Genomic DNA, 20,592 nt, shown 5'->3' on the forward strand with positions numbered 1-20,592 from the left:
AAGCTGCCTCATAATTTTATTAACTGAGATGATCCCTATAGAGCCCTGTACAATGGCATTCTTAAAAAAATTAAAAAGTTCACTGAGCTAATTCTTGTTATGATATTTGTGATAAGATAAATTTTGATAAACATCAACCTGCCTATAAGCTCATAACAGATTTTGTTTACCGGCAGAATAGGCAGGGGAAATACATAAAATGGGATGGCCGGAAGCTTAAAGGTAAACATCAAAACTAGGAAGATAAATAGGGGAAGCTGATCTGGATCAAAGGAAGTGGGAGAAAGTAACTCATAAAGGGTAAATTAGCTTTAGCTTTCATTAATAACAGCAATGTTTATGACAGAATTGAAAAAGTGGGTAATGGTAACAAACCCATTCTATTTTGTGGTCAGAACAATACTCTTCAGAGCAAGCACCCTACAGGATGCCAGAGGAAGGACAGTCAAAAGAATGGGATTATTTAACCTTAAAGCAGAAGATAAGGAAAGACAGAGCATGAGTGTGTGTGTGTGGCCTCGCAGAGAAAGCAGAAAGATCAGTGAACGATGGGAGTTGCAAGCAGTGTGTTTCACCAAATTTTAAGAGAGGGTTTTCTAATAATTACAGATCTCAAATGGAGTAGAAAGCCAGTGAGTTATTTGCTAATAGAACTGTCTCAATATGATATGAATCTCCAGCAGGCTGGGAAGGTAGCAAAGCATTTCAAATATTTAACAAAGTTTGGATTAGGTGTCCTTCATATCCCTTTAATAGAAGTTTTGGTTTTTATAGAACGTTCAATGCCTTAATAATGAGTGGCAACTAGAGGCTGCCTGCAATCATGTGCCAATACAGTAATGCCCTCAGGTCTACTCAGATACGTGCAGCTGAGGGGAAGGAGGCTGCTTGCTTTATGGTCCATGTTCCCCAAGCAGTTTCCCTGAATCTTCTTTTGTAGTGATTTTGTCCAATGTCCCTTGCTCAGCACATAGTAGGCATTCTTTAGTATTCACTGCTAGAGAGATTGTTTAAACTATAACTAAAATAAGTTGATGGATTCTGGGGGCCTTGTGACATTTATGTTAGGTATTCAGGTTTCTTTGCTTTCTTACTTACCCTTGCTTTTGTTCTGTGTAATCAGAGTGGTCGAACAAGTCACCACATTGCATCCTGAAATGGGGACAAGGCACCTTCGCTATAAACTTGGCTCAATAGCATGAACTCAGGTGGGAATGGTAATCACTCTGATGTGTTTTATTTTCACGTTCTACCCAGTGGCAAACTTTTGGACCAAAAGATCTTAATGCCTTCCATTAATATCGCTGGCAATTCTGGTATAGGTGCTTTCCTGTTACAGACATTTCCTGCCTCTTCTCATGTTCTATTACTTGCCAAGACTTTCTAGTATCCCCCATAACCCCCACCTACGCCCTTTTCCTTTCCTGCACTCAGCAGTACCTCTTTCTCTTCCCCAATTCAGTTTTGTTTCTTTGTTATCCTAATTTCTCTTTTAATTGCCTTTCTCACAATTTAGTGCCCTCTTCTTTTGTGTCTCCTGATCTGTCAGAAGCATAAAATGCTTCATATCTGTGGAAATTCAATTTGTACTCAAAAGAAAAACACTGTTTCCTCTATATTAAAAAAGTAACTTTCAGCTGGTTGCAAAGGAAACTGATGAGGTTTGCATGCATGTTCATATTCAGTTCCCCTTTGTGGCCAGTGAAACTTGAAAAACAATGGAACACACAGGGTCAGCTCCTGTGGGGACTGATTTTAGACTTCCAAATATATATGGCAAGTTGTGAGAGAAGTCAGCTAAGTAAATAAATGTTGGTTTCATGCTCTGATAGTTTGCATTTGTGATCCTGAAAATAACAAAACCTCAAGAAATGAGTACAACCTAGCATGGTGGGGCGGGGGCGTGGAGAGCTACCAAGGGGAAAAGCAAGACTGATCATCTTTCTATATTAGTCCCACCCTTATCTGTGGGGTATATGTTCCAAGACTCTCAGTGGGTGCCTGAAATTGTGGATGGTTCTGAATCCTATATATACTATGTTTTTTCCTACACATACATACCTATAATAAAGTTTAATTTATAAATTAGGCATAGTAAGAGATTAACAACAATAACTAATAATAGAACAATTATAACAATATACTGTATTAAAGTCATGTGAATATGGTTTCTCTGACAACCTATCTGAAAACCAAGATGGTTCACTAAAGTGACTAACAGGGGTGGAGGAGCATAGACAGTGTGGAGACGCTGGACAAGGGGAAGATTCACATTCTGAGCAGGACAGAATAGGATAGTGCAAGATTTCATCTTGCTACTCAGAAAAGCACACAAATTGAACAGAAAGGAAGAGGCTACTTACAGAGGATAGAATGTATAAAGGAAATAGTATGGATTCATGATACTTTTAATACGCTTTTTAATATAAGAAATAATCAAAATAATATGACAGCTCCAAGACCAAAGTAGGACACAGTGGGCATTCCTCTGCAAAGCTAACTTTTCTTTTTGGAATATTATCCAAGATACAATAGACACTGGGGAATACATATTATATTGTATGTATATATTATATATATACATATATAGCAAAGGAAAGAGCTAACGCACTGCACTTTGAAGGAAAAATACAAAAAACTAATTAGAATACTACAACTGCAAGAACCTTAAAAGACATATGGTAGATAAAAAATGGTAGATCAACATTCTCTACAGTTCCTTCCATCCAGAGGGAAATCTTTGCCTACCTCTTGAATCTGGGCAGTACTGTGACTTGTTTTGACTAATAAAATGTGGTTGACATTATATGACATCTGAGTAAGACCTTAAACCTTGCAGCTTCCAGTTTTGCCCTCTTGGAACCCCAAGATCATCATGTTGTAAGTAAACCCAGGTGAAAGATCACATGAAGAGAGATGCTCAGCTGAGCTGCCCGATGACTAAGAAGCTCCATGAATGAACCCAGGTGAGACTGACAGAAGAATTGCCCAGCTGAGCCCAGAAGAAATTGCAGAACTGACAGTGAACAGATGGTTGTTGTCATAAGCCACAATGTCTAGGGGTGGTTTGGTACGTAGCAATGGATAAATGATGTATATAAAACATAAATAAAAAGTATGTGTACCACTGATTTCTAAAAAGGTAAAAACGAATATAATAATTTTGTTAGTAAAAAATTAAAAAATACAATGCTTTTAATTATTTTACTTGAAAGCTCATGCTTGCCTGTGTGTGTGTGTGTGTGAGAGAGAGAGAGAGAGAGAGAGAGAGAGAGAGAGAGAGAGATCTCTTACAAACCCCTGCAGGGTGGGGAATGACAGGGTTATAAAAGATTTAGTATTCTTAGAGATAAAAACAAGCATATGCTCCTCCTGATGGAGATAGCTGAATAATGAGACAACTGGTTAGGGGCCCGAAGAGGAAGGGATCTGTACAATTTGTTAACTTGACAGGAGGAAATGACTACAGTGGAGAATAAAGGAGATTTCTCCTATACTTTCTTCATTAGGTGAAATATGCTTTAAGTTACATTTATTAATAGTCACAACATGTTTTTATTACCAGCCTTAGTATTATTTGACTTTTAAAATGATGTCTATGAATTGCTATGATTAAAAAAAAGTTAAAGAAAAAAAAAAACTCAATAGACGATAAAAGCTTTCACATACTCAAATGTCAGACTTTCTTTTTACCACTAGGATAATTATAGTTGCGAAGGTTTTATACTAAGGTGATTCTTGTGATAATCACAAGTACAAAGCAAAACAAAAAAATCCCCAAAGGTCATATCCTATTAAAGGCAGATGAGTGGCACTGGGTTTTCATCTTAAGGACAGAAATCCATTGTCCACACAAATACTTTTATTCTATAACGATTAGAGTGTTTTTCAGCTACTAAAATAAATAAGTTTATTATTTAGTTAGAACTTAAAAAACCTAAACTTTTAAATTGTTTTAAGTTGCTGGCTGGATAATATTACAATGCAGGCACCTTATACTTCAGCCTGTAATAGGAAAAGAGGTTTAACTAGGGCTGGTAATACATTGCCCTCTGCTGGACAAAGCATCACCAGAGAACTGAGTCTTACAGACTTTTTCTGGGTTAAAATTGAACTGTGGTTTCTTCTTTCCAATTTTCTCTACCAGATATTTCTGGAGATAAAAAACTCCAGAGAACATATATTTCTTGGCTTCAATACTTTATTTGAATATCTATTAAAACAATACATTTTAGGCTTGTTTTTGATGGAGGAAAGGGAAGAAGAAACAGCATGGTAATATTAGAAACTATGCCATGTATAATACAATTTGAGAAATATCTAAAACACTAAGACTTGTTTAGAGTGATGCCTTAAGATGCCTACTTCAAGTCTAATATATCTCCATCCATCAAAGATTACCAAGATGCAACCACCGACATAAGAGTGGATTTAGGGAAAGATCATCAATGAATGCTAAAATTCATTGGCTGAAAGGGAAACAATATATTCATATTCAAAATATGATCCTTAGATTACTTATTAATTACAAAGAGGAAAAAGTACCTTCACAATGAGGAATTGGCAGAAATTAATAAATTTATAGATTGAAAATTGGAAACAGGTATATAGATACATTTTTGGTCACTGGGGATACTTGGTCACCTTATCCAAAACAATAAACCAGATTCTGGTAGCAGCTAAGAATACGGACTCTGAAGTCAGACTACCTGGGTTCAAATCTAGGCCATACAATATACCAGTTATATTACCACCAGCAAGTTATTTATCTTCTATAGACATAAATCTCCCTATCTAGAAAATGATGGTAATAATGGTATCTATCTCAGAGATACTTTTTAAGTTAAATGTGTTTATATAAAAGCACTGCAGTGGCTGTTATTTACTATTATTATAAATTTTCTAAAAGTGATTCTCAGGAAAGCTTGCTAATTCAATATCTGGGACTCTTAGTAAGATAAAATGAATGCCGACCTTAACAGGTATAGGAGGGAAGGCTTCACATACCCAACTTTTCCTCATTTTCTCTTGCCATCTCTCTTTTTCCCTTGAATAAGGATAGGAAATGACATGGAGCAGGGGATTTAACCTCAAGACAATTTTATCTAGAAATGCAAAAGAAGTGATTGGTAATAAAACAGCCAGGTACCTATGTTATAGAATGCCTTTTAAATTCTCTAAACCTCATTGCAATTCAAGTGGTTGTTTCCCAGAGTATAGATATATGTGGTTTGGCTGTCTTCAAAATCTTTTTTTGCCTTGTCTAATCCAATGCTAAAGTTTCTTCTCTTCCAAAAGCCTGATAATTTCCTGTTTGCTTTTCAATTGCCATCTCTGAGGTCATTCTAATTCTTATGACTGTCACTGACACTGCTACAGGATTTCTGTGGTGTATATTTCTAGAAGACAATATCTATCTAGTGCATTCAAACCTATGTGCAAAGACAAAAGGCAGAGGTGTAGTACAGTGAAACTTTGATCCATTTATGTTTTGTCATTAGACCTTTTTTACAAAGCTAATCACTTTTCTGTACTATTACAAACTTCCAAACTTTGGACTGTAATTTCTGTGTTTTTAATAGTTCTTGAGGGAAATAGTCCCATGGTTTGCTGAGAAACCAGCTCTTAGAAGCAAGTTATTCTTCGCACCATGATTAATGGTAGTATGGCCATGATTATAGCTGTTCGTAGGAGGTGGTGGGGGCTTGCGAGCAGTGCAACTGGAGATAGGGTTGTGGCCAAAACATCACATCCTGAAGACAGAAGGGGGCTCAGTGAGCCTTGAACAAACCACAACTTTGAGTAACAGGTCTATGCTTCGCTCCTAAAGGCAAGCACTGGCTTGGGTATGCATTGAACCGGATAAAGGTTTCCACTGCCTCCTGCCCCTTTAGGGAAATAATTATCTTTGGAATGTGATGTTCTAATATGGACTATGTAAGGCACGTCTTCTCTTCCTGCACACTAGCTTCCCAATCACCTGAGCTCCTGATTGGTCAGAGAGAGAACTTAAAAGGCCAAGTATAGCCAGTTTAGACACGACCTTGGATAGCTTAAAATAACTGTCTAGTTGAAACACAAAGGTTCAGGTATAACTGAGCTGTCCTGTGTCCTCTGGGTTCTGGCTCTGGGAGAAGTTAATAAGGGACTCTAATCTCAACCCCAATAATCCATGTGAATCAGGAAAGCCCTCATGCACCCCTGCTGTACAGAGCTGATCACAGATTGTCAAAAGAAATGGCTACATGCTTGCCCTTCGAACCATTCTTACTGAACCACTCCAAATGAATTCTAGGGCCAGAATAAAGAACACAGTTGATACTCACACATATCTCAAAAGCAGGAAACTTAGCAAAGGCAGGACTTATATTTTGGGGAACTACTCTAACACCTCAAGAAGTAAATTGTAAGAGCAGAACACTTAGGAGATCAATATTTGGCAGATATTATTGGAAGTAATTAGAACTGTTAGGCAAGAGCATTTGGATTTGGATAACAAAAGTAGAACTTTGAAGAGGAGATGGATGAGAAAGACAAATGAGAACCAAAGAAAATGATTGATGACCTGAATGCAAAATGTCCAAGGGGCCACTTTTACAGAGAACTTGCAATTCTTGAAAATTTTGGCTGACAAGTTATATTTTTGCTGATTTAGTATTCTCTGACATTTCCACTTTTCTACCAATTGCAATATTTCCTAGTATCTTGGAAAAATACAAATAAAAATTTCCTTATAGTTCAATTAGGAAACTCAAAATCACGTAAATCATAAAGAATTTAAACTGATATCAATTGGATAAAAGTTAGCTTAATAAAGTCCAAAGTTTTTAAAGATAGGAAAAATGTGGGCTTCACTCCATAGTCAATTGTGCTACTTGAGAGCCCAGAATGGGAAACCCTGTCTGAAATGAAAACAATTTAAAACTTGACCTTGGATTACTTACCATAAGTATCATAAAGTACCCTACTGACCCTCGAGAAAGCAGAAATAATTTCTGCTTTCTAAGGCAGAGGGTGGGGTTGAACAAAAAAGATATGTGCTTTAAAGTTAATTTACTTCTTGTATCACCTTTGGCATGCTACTTAACTTCTTTGAGACTCATTTTCCTCACATGCAAAATGGGACCACCACCACGCATCATGAGCTTTCTTAAATGCAAAATGTCCTGCCCAGCACCAGCACAGAATTGTTACTCACTGTAAGTTTTCTTCTCTTTCACTCCAGTTCCTTTGGCCTTTCAAAACCACTTTGATTTACTGTTTTCACCCATTTTTTCACTCATAGAACATTTAAAACCTCACATAACATATTAAACTGAATTCTTGGCTTGCTTATGGAATCTCAAATTTCCAGAGCCTAAATTAGCTTGTGGCTAATATACTTCTGTGACCACCACACACCACTAGAAACAGTAGGAACTCATTTGTTAAATGAATTACAGTGCTTAAGAAAAATAGAAAGCACTAAAAATCAAAATAGGGGAGGAAACGGCAAAGCTTACACCTATTCAGGCATTCTTGCCTGATAGTCAATTGTCCGACAATCATTTTAAGAAATACTTCTGACTCTTCCTCAGTTCAGTGGTTGACTGACTTCTGTGATAGTCAGCTTCCAAGATGGTTCCCAATGATCATCATCTAACATTTATTTATCCTTCCCACAATGGCTCTGTGTGACCAACAAAATACTGCAAAAATGACAGTCCTGACTTTAGAGGCTATATATTTTTTTAAAAGGCACTGCAGCTATGGCCTTGTTCTCTTAGATCACTTGCTCTGGTGGGAACTAGCCATCATGCTGTGAGGGCAGATGGCTGTATGACCTTGGGCAACTTATGGCCTTTCTGAGGTTCAGTTTTCCTCACTTTTAAAATGAAGATATTTATTTTATAGTATTTATTTCACAGGGTATTGTGAACATTAAATAAGACATGCATGTAAAGCACATAGTAGGATGCCTGACACATAATAAACTTTCATTAAATATGGCTAATACTGGTGGTGGTGGCCTTGCATGACATTTAGTCCTGTCCAAAATGGAAACATTTGGTCCACAACAACTCACCTACCTAATCCCATGTGCCATGACCAGCTAGGCTACTGAGTGAGGATAGAAGAGTTATTACAGGCAATACAGCCATAACACGATTACTGGACCAATAAAACATGATTGCATTTTTCAATGTATTAATCCTATAAACCAATAGTGCAAATAAACATTATGGGCTGTTTCAACTCAGGGATATTTCCTAGGTATGGACATTTTTGCTAGGACCAAATAGCAAGGACTATTTGGCATGGACAAATATGCTCAGGGATGTTTGGATAGGACCAAATTTCAAGGACTTTTTGTCATGTACCAAATGTCTCTGTGGATGGGTGTTTTGGGTAGGACCAAATGTCTGCTAATCAGTGGTGGTGGTAGTAGAAGTTGGATGTGAGATGTGAAGGAAAGAATGGAGTCAAGGATGATTCCTAGGTTTTTGGCTTGAATAACTAAAGAAGTGATAGTATCATTTTCCGAGTTTGAGGAAAATGGCAGAAAAGTTGTGGAGAACAAAGGCATTCTTTTTTTGGAACAAAGGTGTTTAATCCTTAAAAGGTAATATTAAAATTATCTTTCAATCACTTATAAACAGCATTCCATCGTTTCTTTTCTAAATTGCTTCAAACTGTTTTTTTTTTTTTCGTTTGTTTGTTTGAAGTAATTCCATCCTGGAATATGAAAAATTATTGAAGTAAAAATGATACGATTTCCAGAGGCCAAATTACTGTGCCATTGATGGCCATGTAATGTCGGATGAGTCACAGTTCTCAAAAAAATGATGGCAAGCATTGCAAAGATAAACAGCTGCAGAACAAGATCTAGACACTAAGATGGTTTTCATTTTTGTTTTAGAGAGAAACATTAGCAAACATTAGGGAGAATTTATGCAATGGACATGAAATAAGGTAAGCACTGGAGATTGAGAAATGGCAAAGTAGTTCTATTAATTTTAAATGAAGATTTACTGATAACTAAAGTACTCAGACTTGATAAAATCAAATTTCTGTTCCCATTTTCAGACTCCCACTGGTTTAACTTCCTAAGAAAGGGTAGTGTGTGACGCAGGTCTGGCTTCCCAGCTCTACACTCAGCTTTCCTCCAGTTTCTAGTTCAGACTGGTTAAACAATCCTATACATAAAATTGGTTTCACAATTCTTTATATCATAATATAACTATTCATTTTATCTGAGGCATACTTGGTCTTCAGATTCCAGTAGTTTCCAGGATTCTCCAAATCTATTATGAACTGCTCCAAACCAATTTTAAATCTGAATGGAGGCAGCACAGGGCAATTAGAATTAGTAGCATGGGTTAGTTCTTAGTAACCAAGTTGGGACCCAAACTCCTGGGTGCAGTCTGTGCTTACAGTGTACTGCGTTGGGCCTTACTTCTTTATCCTTAAAACAAAGGGTTTATACCCACGGGTGATCATAAAAAGTTCTATTCTAGCTCTATGATATTCGATTCTAGTAAGAACATTTTGAGTTTTGTTTCTCTTTATTCTTAATAAAGATGAACTGCAAATAAGCCATTCGCAAATGATTTTGCAGACAAATTTGTACTAATATTTTAGTGGGTCAACACAAAGTGATTCCCAGGTCACTGTGTTGTATAAAACTAGCCATGAGGATTAAACCTTTGAACTTCAGTGAAGCATGCTAATAAAGCTGAGGTATAACTGGGTTATGAAATAACAAGGAAGTACAGTATATATATGGTCCACCAACTTCCTCCCACTACAAAAACAGAGAAATTTTTTGACGAGGTAGTTGCTACATTTACCATAACTACTGGATTTCTTTAATACCGTTTAATTTTTTTTTTATCTGTCATTGGTGTCATACAAGAATCTGTTCACACTGACAAAAACTGAAGGATTCTGGAAGAGTGATGATCAGAGAATTTTAAGTTTGAAGTTTACCATCACTGCCCTGAACGACAGAGCCTTGATTGGCATAAACTACTTGTACAGGTAAGACTGATCATTTACTTTTAGCTTAAAAGCTAACTCTGTAGAAATTCTAACAGAATTAAAATGCTTACATTTCGAAAACTGATCATTAAAAGGTAGTCAACATATTAACTGTATAGATAATTGTTAGTAACTGAAGTTAGTTGTAGAACTTTGTTCATGTGTCAAATTAGCAGAGACACAATGTGTGTATGAGTGAGTCAAGACAGGTACTCTGCTGAGGGGAATGCAGACATTTTTTGGAAAGCAATTCTGCATACATAATGTGATTTTTATTTGATTTTTTTAAGCTTTACAGTATTTTCCAAATTTTAGAAAAGAATTATCTAGTAGTTTTATAATCAAAGTTTATTTTTAAAGGAGAGGTACATAGTAGATACAAGTTTGGTGTTCGAGAAGCTAAAGATGTAAACTAGTTGTTGTTTGTTACAGTGAAGTTCCTATAGAGTCTCAATGTCATTTGTCTGATAATGCTAGACTCAGAATATCTTTTTACCTCCCTTCTGTTCTGAAGCATTTGCTAGTGTGAAGTAGAAAAGCAAGACATTGATAATGAGTAATATGAGATAGCAGATGCTATATGAGGTGGTCTAATTTTTTTAAAAAAGGAATACTATTAAGAAAGAAACACTATAACCTTTACAGATTTTAGTATAAAACGTATTATCTACACAAGGCAGGGACTAGTGTTTTTATTTAATATCATCATAAAAAAAAAACTTCATTCCTTATGAAAAATAAAAATCTACTTTGATCAGGTAAATTTTTCCTAAGAAATAAACAGGCTTATTTCACTTTCTAGTTGACTGATTTAAAAATTAGTCAAGTTGCAGATTAAGTTTTATATATTTACAACCAGATATACACTAACTGCAACCAGATTCCAATTTGCCAGGCTGCAGTGGGTTGAGATACACTCACTGTGAAGCACATGGACTATTTTCTAAATAAAAATTACAAAGGAATAAAATAAAATGATAAAGACACTGGTAGATGTTAATTAAAGGTCTCAATATTTGAACCTAGAGACACAACACAGGCCTTAAACTTTCAAGTCTTTGGATGGGTATTGTTTAGTTTTAAAAATTATTTCAAAATTATAGTAATTATTCTTTTCAAATACACAATTTCTGTAATCCATGATTCTGAAGGGAGATAGAGAGTAAAATAGCCCTGAGGGGCTGGAGGCATATAAGAATCATAGAAGGAAGGCAGTGTATGGTAAAAACTTTGTGTTTATCAAAACAGAATATACGATTTAAAAAATGAGATTGAGAATCTCCAATCTAGATTATAAAAGAGTGAAGAATGTGGCACCTAGAAAGCTACGGTGAAAAACACAGAAGAGTGTGGCACATTCTGAATAGAGCTCATGATTCTTATTTGACCAGAATCCAATAACTTTTATTATTCTCACCTGAAAGAAATGAGTTAATGAGGAAAAATAAGAAGGAAAAAGAGTTTTTATGTGACTCTTTAACACTTCATGTGCATCCTTTGAAGAAAGATTTAAAAATAAGACATAAAAAAGCAAAAACCACACCTGCATTTATGCTGCGATTGATTAAAATAGCTCTAGAAAACATCATATTCTCTGAAAAACCAGATACTCAATTACTCACAAAGACACACGAGGGCGCTCTAACCAACAAGCACAGCAGCTAGTTTGGACAGAATTTTAAAGTAAGCTTTGTATTGAAATATGATAGTTTAACACTAAATATTTGAAATAAGAAATTACTGATGCCCTTTGGTAAAGATCCTGGGATTTTGGTGTTTATCCTTGGCTATTACACTTCTGTTTAATTCAGGATCTTGCCTGAGTATTTTTTTTATATTGAATGAAGTTTAGTTCTGAATATGAAGAGATTCTTTTAACAGTATTAGATTAGGGAGAAGTGCTTTAACCTAGTCATGAAAAGATACCATTTAAAAAAGTATTTATGTACAATTAAGGTAATAATTAAAAATCGGTCCTCTCTCTATTAAATGTAGTCACAAATGCTTTTGCAACACTTTCCTTTGGCCAGTATGTATTGCTTGCACGTGCCTTAAATTTTTTAAAAATTTCTTTCTAGGCAAAAATCAATTGTAATTTACAAATTGATTTACAATCTAATAGAAGAACTATAAATTCTTTCAGTATAAGATGATAAATCTCAGGCATTTTTAACTATTTGTATCAAATTTTGTGTTTTAGACAAAAGCACTAGCCACAATAAACAACTTTTTGCTTTTATTTCGACTGGGCAATCGTGATTAGAAAAGGTGAGATGGCATCTATACTTTCCCTTTCCATCTAATACATTTATGTTATTATTTTATTTCATCCAACGCATTAACAATATTCAGCTTATATACAGTCTCTAACTTTAATATTAAATATCTGTAATTTTGTTCTAGCTCCTGTGACAAAATTCAAGAAAATCTGATATAAATGAGTAACAACTCAACATGTATTCAACCATCCATGATCTCTACCATGGCTTTACCAATCATTTATATCTTCCTTTGTATCATTGGTCTCTTCGGAAATTCTCTTTCTCAATGGGTGTTTTTAACAAAAATAGGTAAGAAAACATCAACCCACATCTACCTAGCACATCTTGTGACTGCAAACTTACTTGTGTGCAGTGCTATGCCTTTCATGGGTATCTATTTTCTGAAAGGTTTTCAATGGGAATATCGATCGACACAATGCAGGGTGGTCAATTTTTTGGGAACTCTATCCATGCATGTGAGCATGTTTGTCAGCCTCCTAATTCTAAGTTGGATTGCCATAAGCCGCTACGCTACCTTAATGAAAAAGGATTCCACACAAGAGACCACCTCATGCTATGAGAAAATATTTTATGGCCATTTACTGAAAAAATTCCGCCAGCCCAACTTTGCTAGAAAACTATGTGTTTACATATGGGGAGCTGTACTAGGCGTAATTATTCCAGTTACCGTATACTACTCAGTTGTAGAGGCTACAGAAGGAGAAGCGATCCTGTGCTATAACCGGAAGATGGAACTAGGAGCCATGATCTCTCAGATTGCAGGCCTCATTGGAACCACATTTATTGGATTTTCATTTTTAGTTGTACTAACATCATACTACTCTTTTGTCAGCCATCTGAGAAAAATAAGAACCTGTACATCCATTACAGAGAAAGATTTAACTTACAGTTCTGTGAGAAGGCATCTTTTGGTCATCCAGATTCTACTAATAGTTTGCTTCCTTCCATATAGCATTTTTAAACCTGTTTTTTATGTTCTACACCAAAGAGAGGACTGTAAGCAACTGAATTATTTAATCGAAATAAAAAACATCCTCACCTGTCTTGCATCGGCCAGAAGTAGTACAGACCCCATTATATTCCTTTTTTTAGATAAAACATTCAAGAAGACACTATATAATTTCTTTACAAAATCTGATTCACCACATATACAACTCTAGATTTGACTTCTGGATGAAAAACAACACCAAACAGTAAAGTGTTCATATGACTTTATTGGGGACACTAAACTACATGATCAACAGGTCATAGCTTGATTTATAACTGGCACCAGGAAAACCTCTTTGATTTTTAAAAATAAAATTCACTTTACAGTTCTACTTATACTGAAAGTTGAGATGGCAGAGGCTTTCAGCAGCAAAAGTCAAGCATACTGAAAGGATCTCACTGCATATGAAACCAATCGACCATTTTCTATTCAAAGTCAACCGTAGATGTGTCTATTCAGAACACAATATTTCATGACTGTAGGATAAAAAAGCAACTGGCTTATGACTTTTCTGCTCTGTAGTAGTTAGAATACGAGGGCTCATCTATGGATAGTGTTTGTTGGTAACTTTAAAAATGGGTAAAAGAAAAAAGTGAGTAAGAAATTTCCTCATTTAAGTCCTCTCTAAATGTATGAATAATACAGTGCAAAAGTTCAAGGTTTTATAAACATATTATTTATTTGGTATCTGACTCATGTTACTATGAGAAGAAATATTCATTGATTCTGGTATTTGTTAAGCAGATATTATTTATAAATATGCTTAAATATTTGGATTAGGCTTTGTCAAAGTAAAAAGTTAATGTCATTATATGCCAGTCTTGATCATATTTTATATATTTTCTTCTGTATTCAATATAAATAATGTTATTAATGACTAACAGTACCTGGCATATAGATAAGTTCAATTAATTTTTGTGAAATAAATGAATGAATGATAAGGCAGTATAATAGTATTGTTGTTAAGAGATTGGTCTCTGGAATTAGAGTCCTTTGGTTCAATCCTAGCTCCACCACTTATTTAGCCAGACAATTGTAGACAACTTATTTACTCTCTTTGTTAATTTCTTCATTTGTAGAATGGAAAAATACTACATAATTCATAGGTACTGTTCTTAAATCAGATGACGTTACTATTAGGAGTAGCTACCATTTACTAAGCACTTGCTATGTGCCAGGCACTCTGCTTATATGACTTACATGTATTATTTTAATCATCACTGCCCCAAAATATGCGAATTTACTGATGAAAAACTGAAGCGCATAGTTAAGTTGCACAGACTTTCTCCAGTATTTTAGCAAATATAATTAAAGAGTAAGCATTTCTTAATGGTCATTTCTTCTATGTAATCTTGTCAGTAAGACAAATGATGGTGACTATATTCTGTATTATATACACTATAGCTAAAAAAAATTTTTAAATGCATGTTTTATCTTCCCAAAGAGATCATAAGCACCTTTGGAACTATAGTCTGTTTTCTATTTCTACTTCCATGGTACTTGCCTTCTCTGCTCAGATTAGAATTCAAAAAAATTGAAGCTGAATAAACATTAACTGCTACTTGGATAGAGACTGCTTAAAGACTCATTTATTCTCTACATGGCAATTTCTTCAGTGCTCAAAAAGAAGTTTCAAGTAAATTCATAGAGCAATTCTAAGCCTTCAATCTCATAGCGTGTTTTGTTCCTGAATTAAAAATGTAGAAACAATTCACTGTACAGATTCCCCAAGAGCCATGTGTTCAAAATCACTAGTGGTTTTTCTAACACATCTGCATAATTGTAATTTAAAAAGAATAGAAAACAAACAGTAAATGTTTCTTTCTCTCTCTCTCTTTTTTTTACTTCAATGCTTAACTGAGAGAAGCAAATGTTCAGAGAAAAGTCTGAAAAAACACATGCTGGCTTCAAATATTTACAATGTATATCTATGCTTTTATAGCAGCAATCTGATTTCTAGCTGATTAATCTACAGAGACAAAGGCAGACCTGGGAACCCCACGTGACTCCCTGAGTGCTGGCTGTAAACTGAGATGTCCAATCTTGTAACTTCATAGAAATGAGAATCACAAAATAACTCAAAAGTTGACCAGGAAAGTTTCTGAGACATCTAGCTTTTTCCACAGTTATACCAGCAGTTTTATTCTTATACAAGTTTTAAAACCCAAACTCAAAACTAAGAGGAGCTGAGAAGATGATCAATAGTTTTCATTTAACATAAGCTATACTGTATAAATCTCACTGCACTTAGGATTTTAAATATATATATATATATCTCTATATATATCTCTATATATATATCTTCTAAAAACCGTTATTAAAAAATTACTTTACAATGCTACACATTAAATAAAAGATAAAAGATATTGCTGGAGTTTCCTACATTTAAAAAAGGCAGAAATAGAGTTATACAATTTCTCTTTAAGTTACTCATTCTGACGGAAAACTCCCATTTTAATTCTATTTATCTTTACGACATAGATGCTTTCCTGAACAGGTGATTGTAAGTCATGTTAAATTTTTTGGCTATTTAATGTCATGGTAAATATTTCATATGAAATATCACTTTCTAAAATATACCTCAACTTTAAAGTGCGGATTTCAGAAAAACAGTGTTTTTAATGTGTCTGAGTTATAGTCAAACACAATTTCAGAAACCCCAAATTTTTATTTAGGCCAACAACATTATATCTTAAAACAGGTATGACAAATATTTGTTTCCTCTTTTATCTTTTTTCATATACACACTTCTCATTAAGGCAGCTTTCAAACTATTAATCAGGAGCACAAACCATAAAGACTAAACAAGCAAACTTAAGGATAGACTACTCAACCTGGAAAAGAGTTTCTACTCCCTGGGTAGAAGAGGAGGAAGTCAATTCTGTTCTGATTTGTAAGAACTCCTGCAGCCTCTCCCTGGCCTTGCAGTTTGCAGGGTGGGAGTTATTATAAACAGATGTGGGCAGATAAGCTGAAAGGAAATCTTGCTTGGCAAACCACAAAGGGAGCATAGAGCAACACTGGTTATTTGCCAAGCGTTTTAATCATGTAGCTAATGCTATGGACTTTCCTCTGACTGCCCCCAAATTCTAATTGAATTAATATCAGTGGGAAGAGTTACTATAGCTAGAAAGGTTTTACACCCGACAGAAAAAAAAAGCTCTTTGGCTATATCAAACATGCTTCCTACCTCTGGCTGAGAAGGAGAGGAGCAGTGAAAGGATCAACATCTAATAAGCAAAAGAAACAGTCATTTTTTTCTTTTGAAATAAAGGAGTTGATTTTTTTTGGAAGGGTGGGGTGGGAGAAGAGAAACACAGCAGTTAGAAGTACAAGATAAATTGGAGACAATCTTATAGTTCATGAGATTTTTCTAAGTACAATTTTACAACCTCGCATTCAAAACTGAACACGCACATGTGCTAAACAACCTTACAGAAGTTGCAGATTAACCAGTGTGCTTCCTATAATCAAGAACAAAAGAAATAAGTTTTTAGATTAATGTGAATTCCATTTCTTTATATAACACTTTTGGGAGGTGTGGTAAGAGATATAAAAGAAATGTCAGCAACCAAGAGCAATAGAGGAAGAAATACTGTAAGAAATCCACAATGCCCTGGCAACTAGTGTGATACAATGAATGCTTGTTTATAATAAAGTCTGGCCTGAAGCAGGTGAAAGAAGAACTGAGACCAGAAGGGGACCAAAATGTAGCCAGGCATGTCAATGGGTTAGTGAGGAAAACCATTTAAAGGAAGCTCACACAGAAACGCTGGGCGGAGGCTTTTGGCTGACTGTCTGTGTGACTGAGGTTTTTGCTCAGTTCTGAGAACTAAAAACTGAGCCCCCAAACATCCTGGACACAGGCTCCACTCAGAATAGAAAGAGAATGTGTGTAGCGGTTTGCATTCAGAGAAGCTACTTAACTTCAACTTCAGTTATTAAAATTGTATGCCAGTAGGTCAGAGCCACAGAAAGGTCTAAGGATTGCTTTTTCTCTCCATGCCTAGGTGATGCATTGTGAGGCTACCTCTAGGAGTTAGGAGAGACAAGAGAACTCCATCAGCTCTCAGTGCTTAACAGAGCCAATGAGGCAGGCAAGGAGCCAGGAGGTGCATTTACCTTGACAACTGTACAATTTCTTTTTGCAGTACTTTAGGGGGTGAGGAAGAAAAGAGAAAAACACTGAAACATAATGAGTTTTCATATCCTTTCAGAAGAAAAAGAGGAATAAAAGGGAAGAAGGTGGCAGAAAAAAATAGGAATTTGCATGCATGCCTTAATGAATGCCTGTAGGGAGGCAAAGCATGAGAAAGATAACATTACGACAATGGGTCTTAACTAGGGGTGATTTTTGTGCCCCAGGGGAAATTTGGCAATGTCCAGAGGCATTTTTGAGTGTCTCAGATATGGGTGGTAGAGGGGGAGTTATTGCATCTAGTGAATAGAGGCTAGGTAGGGGCAAAAATATACAGGACATTCTCTCCCAACAAAGTACCCAAGCCCAAAATGTCGCCAGTGTGGCCGCTGGAAGACCCTGTAGTATGTTAACACTCTTCCCCAAATTTCCAAAAGGACTATACAATTACTTTTTCCCCCCCCAATTTCATGTAAAACTGCTTCTCCAAAGTAAGCCAGGTCCAGTATAGGTCACGTAACATGATACACTCAAATCTGACTTGATATAACAAAAAAAAAATCAGACTCAGTTATGATGACTTCAAAAAGAAATGCCTACCAAGTAAAGAAAAAAAGTATTATTAATCAATGCAATGCTAGGGCCTTTGGGAAACCTAATGCTTTTGGATCAATGTCAAGAATGTGAGAGAGAGGGAATGAGAATATTCTTGGCTAGATGAAACAGGTGATTAAGTAATCTAATTTTTTCTAAAAGGGATGAAACATTGCAATGCCCTATTTTCTGTACTAAGGATAAGGGAAGAAACCTTTGACAAAAAATACTTCAATTACAGAAACCGAAATCTATATACATTTGAGTCATAGATTATACACTTGAATGTGAAGAAAAGCTAACAGGCTGCTTTATTAGCAGAAATATTAACACATCAAGTGAGATTTTCAATTACTAGCCATATGAAATGTGTTTTTATTAAAGTTTTATAATGGCCACTACTTTGGAAAACCCCTATAACAAAGTCCTGAATAAAACTACTTTAATTAAGTAAGTTATCAAATTGTATTAACAAATTCTGCTGACACAACCTTCAAAATACATCTGGAATCTACTTTTTTTTGCCAGCTCTATTGCTACCACACTGGTCCATCTCTTGTTTTACTGCTTCTGCCTCTATTCAATGTATTACCAACAAAGCAATGTACACTTGACACTTGAACAACACGAGTTTGAACTGCGTGGGTCCACTATAAGTGAATTTTTTTTCAACAAACACAGTCAGCCCTCTCATATCCATGGGTTTCACATCTGCGGATTCAACCAACTGAGGATCAAGAAGAGTATTTTCATGTTCCCAACTGGAGTTTCCCAGCTGTAGATTAAAAATACTGTTTTCAGTCCATGGTTGGTCGAATCCTCAGATGTGAATGGCCAACTGTAGAGTCAAGTTATATTCAGATTTCTGACTGTGCTTGGGGTAGTGGGTGCCTCTGGGCCTAGGCTTCAAGAGGCCCGGCTACTTCTATTTTTGCTGTTTTGAGGGAGGAGGGTGAGGGGAGAGAGAAAGACAGGGAGAGACACCTATGGGAAATAGGGCTCTCAATTCCTGTGAACTCTTCCTCTGGCACCCCATGACGCAGAAATGTTGGTACCTTAGATGTTGTCCCAGAGAAACAGCAGGCAGAAAGAGAAGAGGGAGGAGCCTGGAGGGGGGGAAGGAGGAGTGGGAGGGGGGGTGGGGAGGAGGGAGGAGGAGAGAGAGAGATGCCTCGAAGGAGAGACTATGAAGAAGGTCCAGTCGGCTCCCAGCTGTTCTAGTCACAGAAAAGCGAGTGGAACCTTTGTGGATACTAGCCATGCTACTTTAGCCAATAGCCTGTGAAACAGAATCAAGCAGGCCCCATCAAGTTCTGCCCAAACTGCAGAATAATTGTGAACAAATAAATGGTGGCGGTTGTTTGGGTGCTGATCCGAAGCAGTACACTGCCTCATATCTCCCTACTGAGCCCATAACAGCTTTGGGGCTCCAAGTACAGTATTCTGCATGAAGTAGAAATTCATATATTTGAGTAAATCAATCAGAAGGTAAATGAGAAGGTAAAGCCAACTATAAGTACTTTGGGATTTTATTTGGTTTTGGATTGTCATATCAAATAGCATGGCTATTCAAAAGCTGACTATATTACTGAAAGAATTATTATTATTATTACTGGCATAGTAAGTTCTCCTGCAGTATATTTGATAGAAGAGTCCTGCCCCAAAACATAATTACAGTGAGGTACTCAAGGAAGATAAATGAAGCCGAAATGGTCAAAGTGATCACCAGGGGAACTATTAGGAAAATAAAGTCAGCATAGAATCCAGTTCTCTAGGTATGTGAAGAAGAACACAAGTGCTGTGAGGGAATGATCAGGAGCCCTCTGCACAGGATACAGAGTGAGGGAAACACAGGCCCTGGGTAACTCCTAGCATGCTGGTTCCATTGTAGTTACTGACAGAAGCTTCCTTTATCTACCTTTGAGACTTTTTTCCTTCCCCAGGCTTTCAAAATACTTTGTCCCAGGTGGAGCCCCCAAATCCAATCCCTGTGTCCCAGATGGGCCACATGTGCCCAGCGCCGCTTCAGTAATACCCACATGGAAGGGTACTACTGAAAGAATTATAGTAGAGCAGCAGTTTCCAACCTTTTTGGCACCAGGGACCTGTGCTCCTATGAGAATCTAACGTCTGAAGACCTGAGGTGGAGCTGAGGCAATGATGGTAGTGCTGGGAAGCGGCTGCAAATACAGATGAAGCTTTGCTCACTCGCCTGCCACTCACCTCCTGTCTGTGGCCTGGGGATTGGGGACCCCTATAGTAGAGTATGTTGTCAATCATTATTTATTATAAGATGATGACATAATTAGTTTTCAAGAACAGCATTCAAAATAAAATTGCCTCTTGAACAAAGGCGTTTTTAACACAATGTTATTACATGCACTAAGAATCTGTTTTACCCATTTTAAGTTTTAAAATGGTCATTTTTGTCTTGTATATGTTTTATAACATATACAAGGATATAGTTTACTTGTATATATGTACTTTCTTATATTAATTAAATGCAAAAGAATACACAGCATGCTACTGTCATTGGCATTTTCTACCCTTTATCTTTCCACACTTTTTAT

At 36.1% G+C, this 20,592-nt stretch overlaps 2 protein-coding genes across 4 annotated transcripts in view; one reads left to right on the forward strand and one right to left on the reverse strand.

Moving 5' to 3' along the window:
- CASK (calcium/calmodulin dependent serine protein kinase) overlaps window positions 1-20,592 on the reverse strand; it is a 391,044-nt gene that overhangs the window by 160,163 nt on the left and 210,289 nt on the right. The window lies entirely within an intron of this gene.
- Window positions 9,789-13,583, forward strand: GPR82 (G protein-coupled receptor 82). 3 transcript variants are annotated; one of them, XM_039888708.1, is made up of 3 exons: window positions 9,789-10,020; window positions 12,221-12,288; window positions 12,424-13,583. In XM_039888708.1, the coding sequence occupies exon 3, from the start codon at window positions 12,458-12,460 to the stop codon at window positions 13,460-13,462; it is 1,005 nt and encodes a 334-aa protein (XP_039744642.1). In that variant the 5' UTR covers window positions 9,789-10,020; window positions 12,221-12,288; window positions 12,424-12,457; the 3' UTR covers window positions 13,463-13,583. The 3 variants fall into 3 exon arrangements, with proteins under 3 accessions (XP_039744642.1, XP_039744648.1, XP_039744656.1); XM_039888714.1 differs by having other exon boundaries at window positions 12,221-13,583; XM_039888722.1 differs by lacking the exon at window positions 12,221-12,288.

The sequence above is a fragment of the Pteropus medius genome, unplaced genomic scaffold (genome assembly GCF_902729225.1).
Source record: "Pteropus medius unplaced genomic scaffold, Ma_sr-lr_union100, whole genome shotgun sequence".
NCBI classification, from domain to species: Eukaryota; Metazoa; Chordata; class Mammalia; order Chiroptera; family Pteropodidae; genus Pteropus; species Pteropus medius.

What these genes read in the sequence shown, in the direction of transcription:
- GPR82 (XM_039888714.1), top strand. Translation starts at nt 12,458, where the DNA reads ATGAGTAACAACTCAACATGTATTCAACCATCCATGATCTCTACCATG.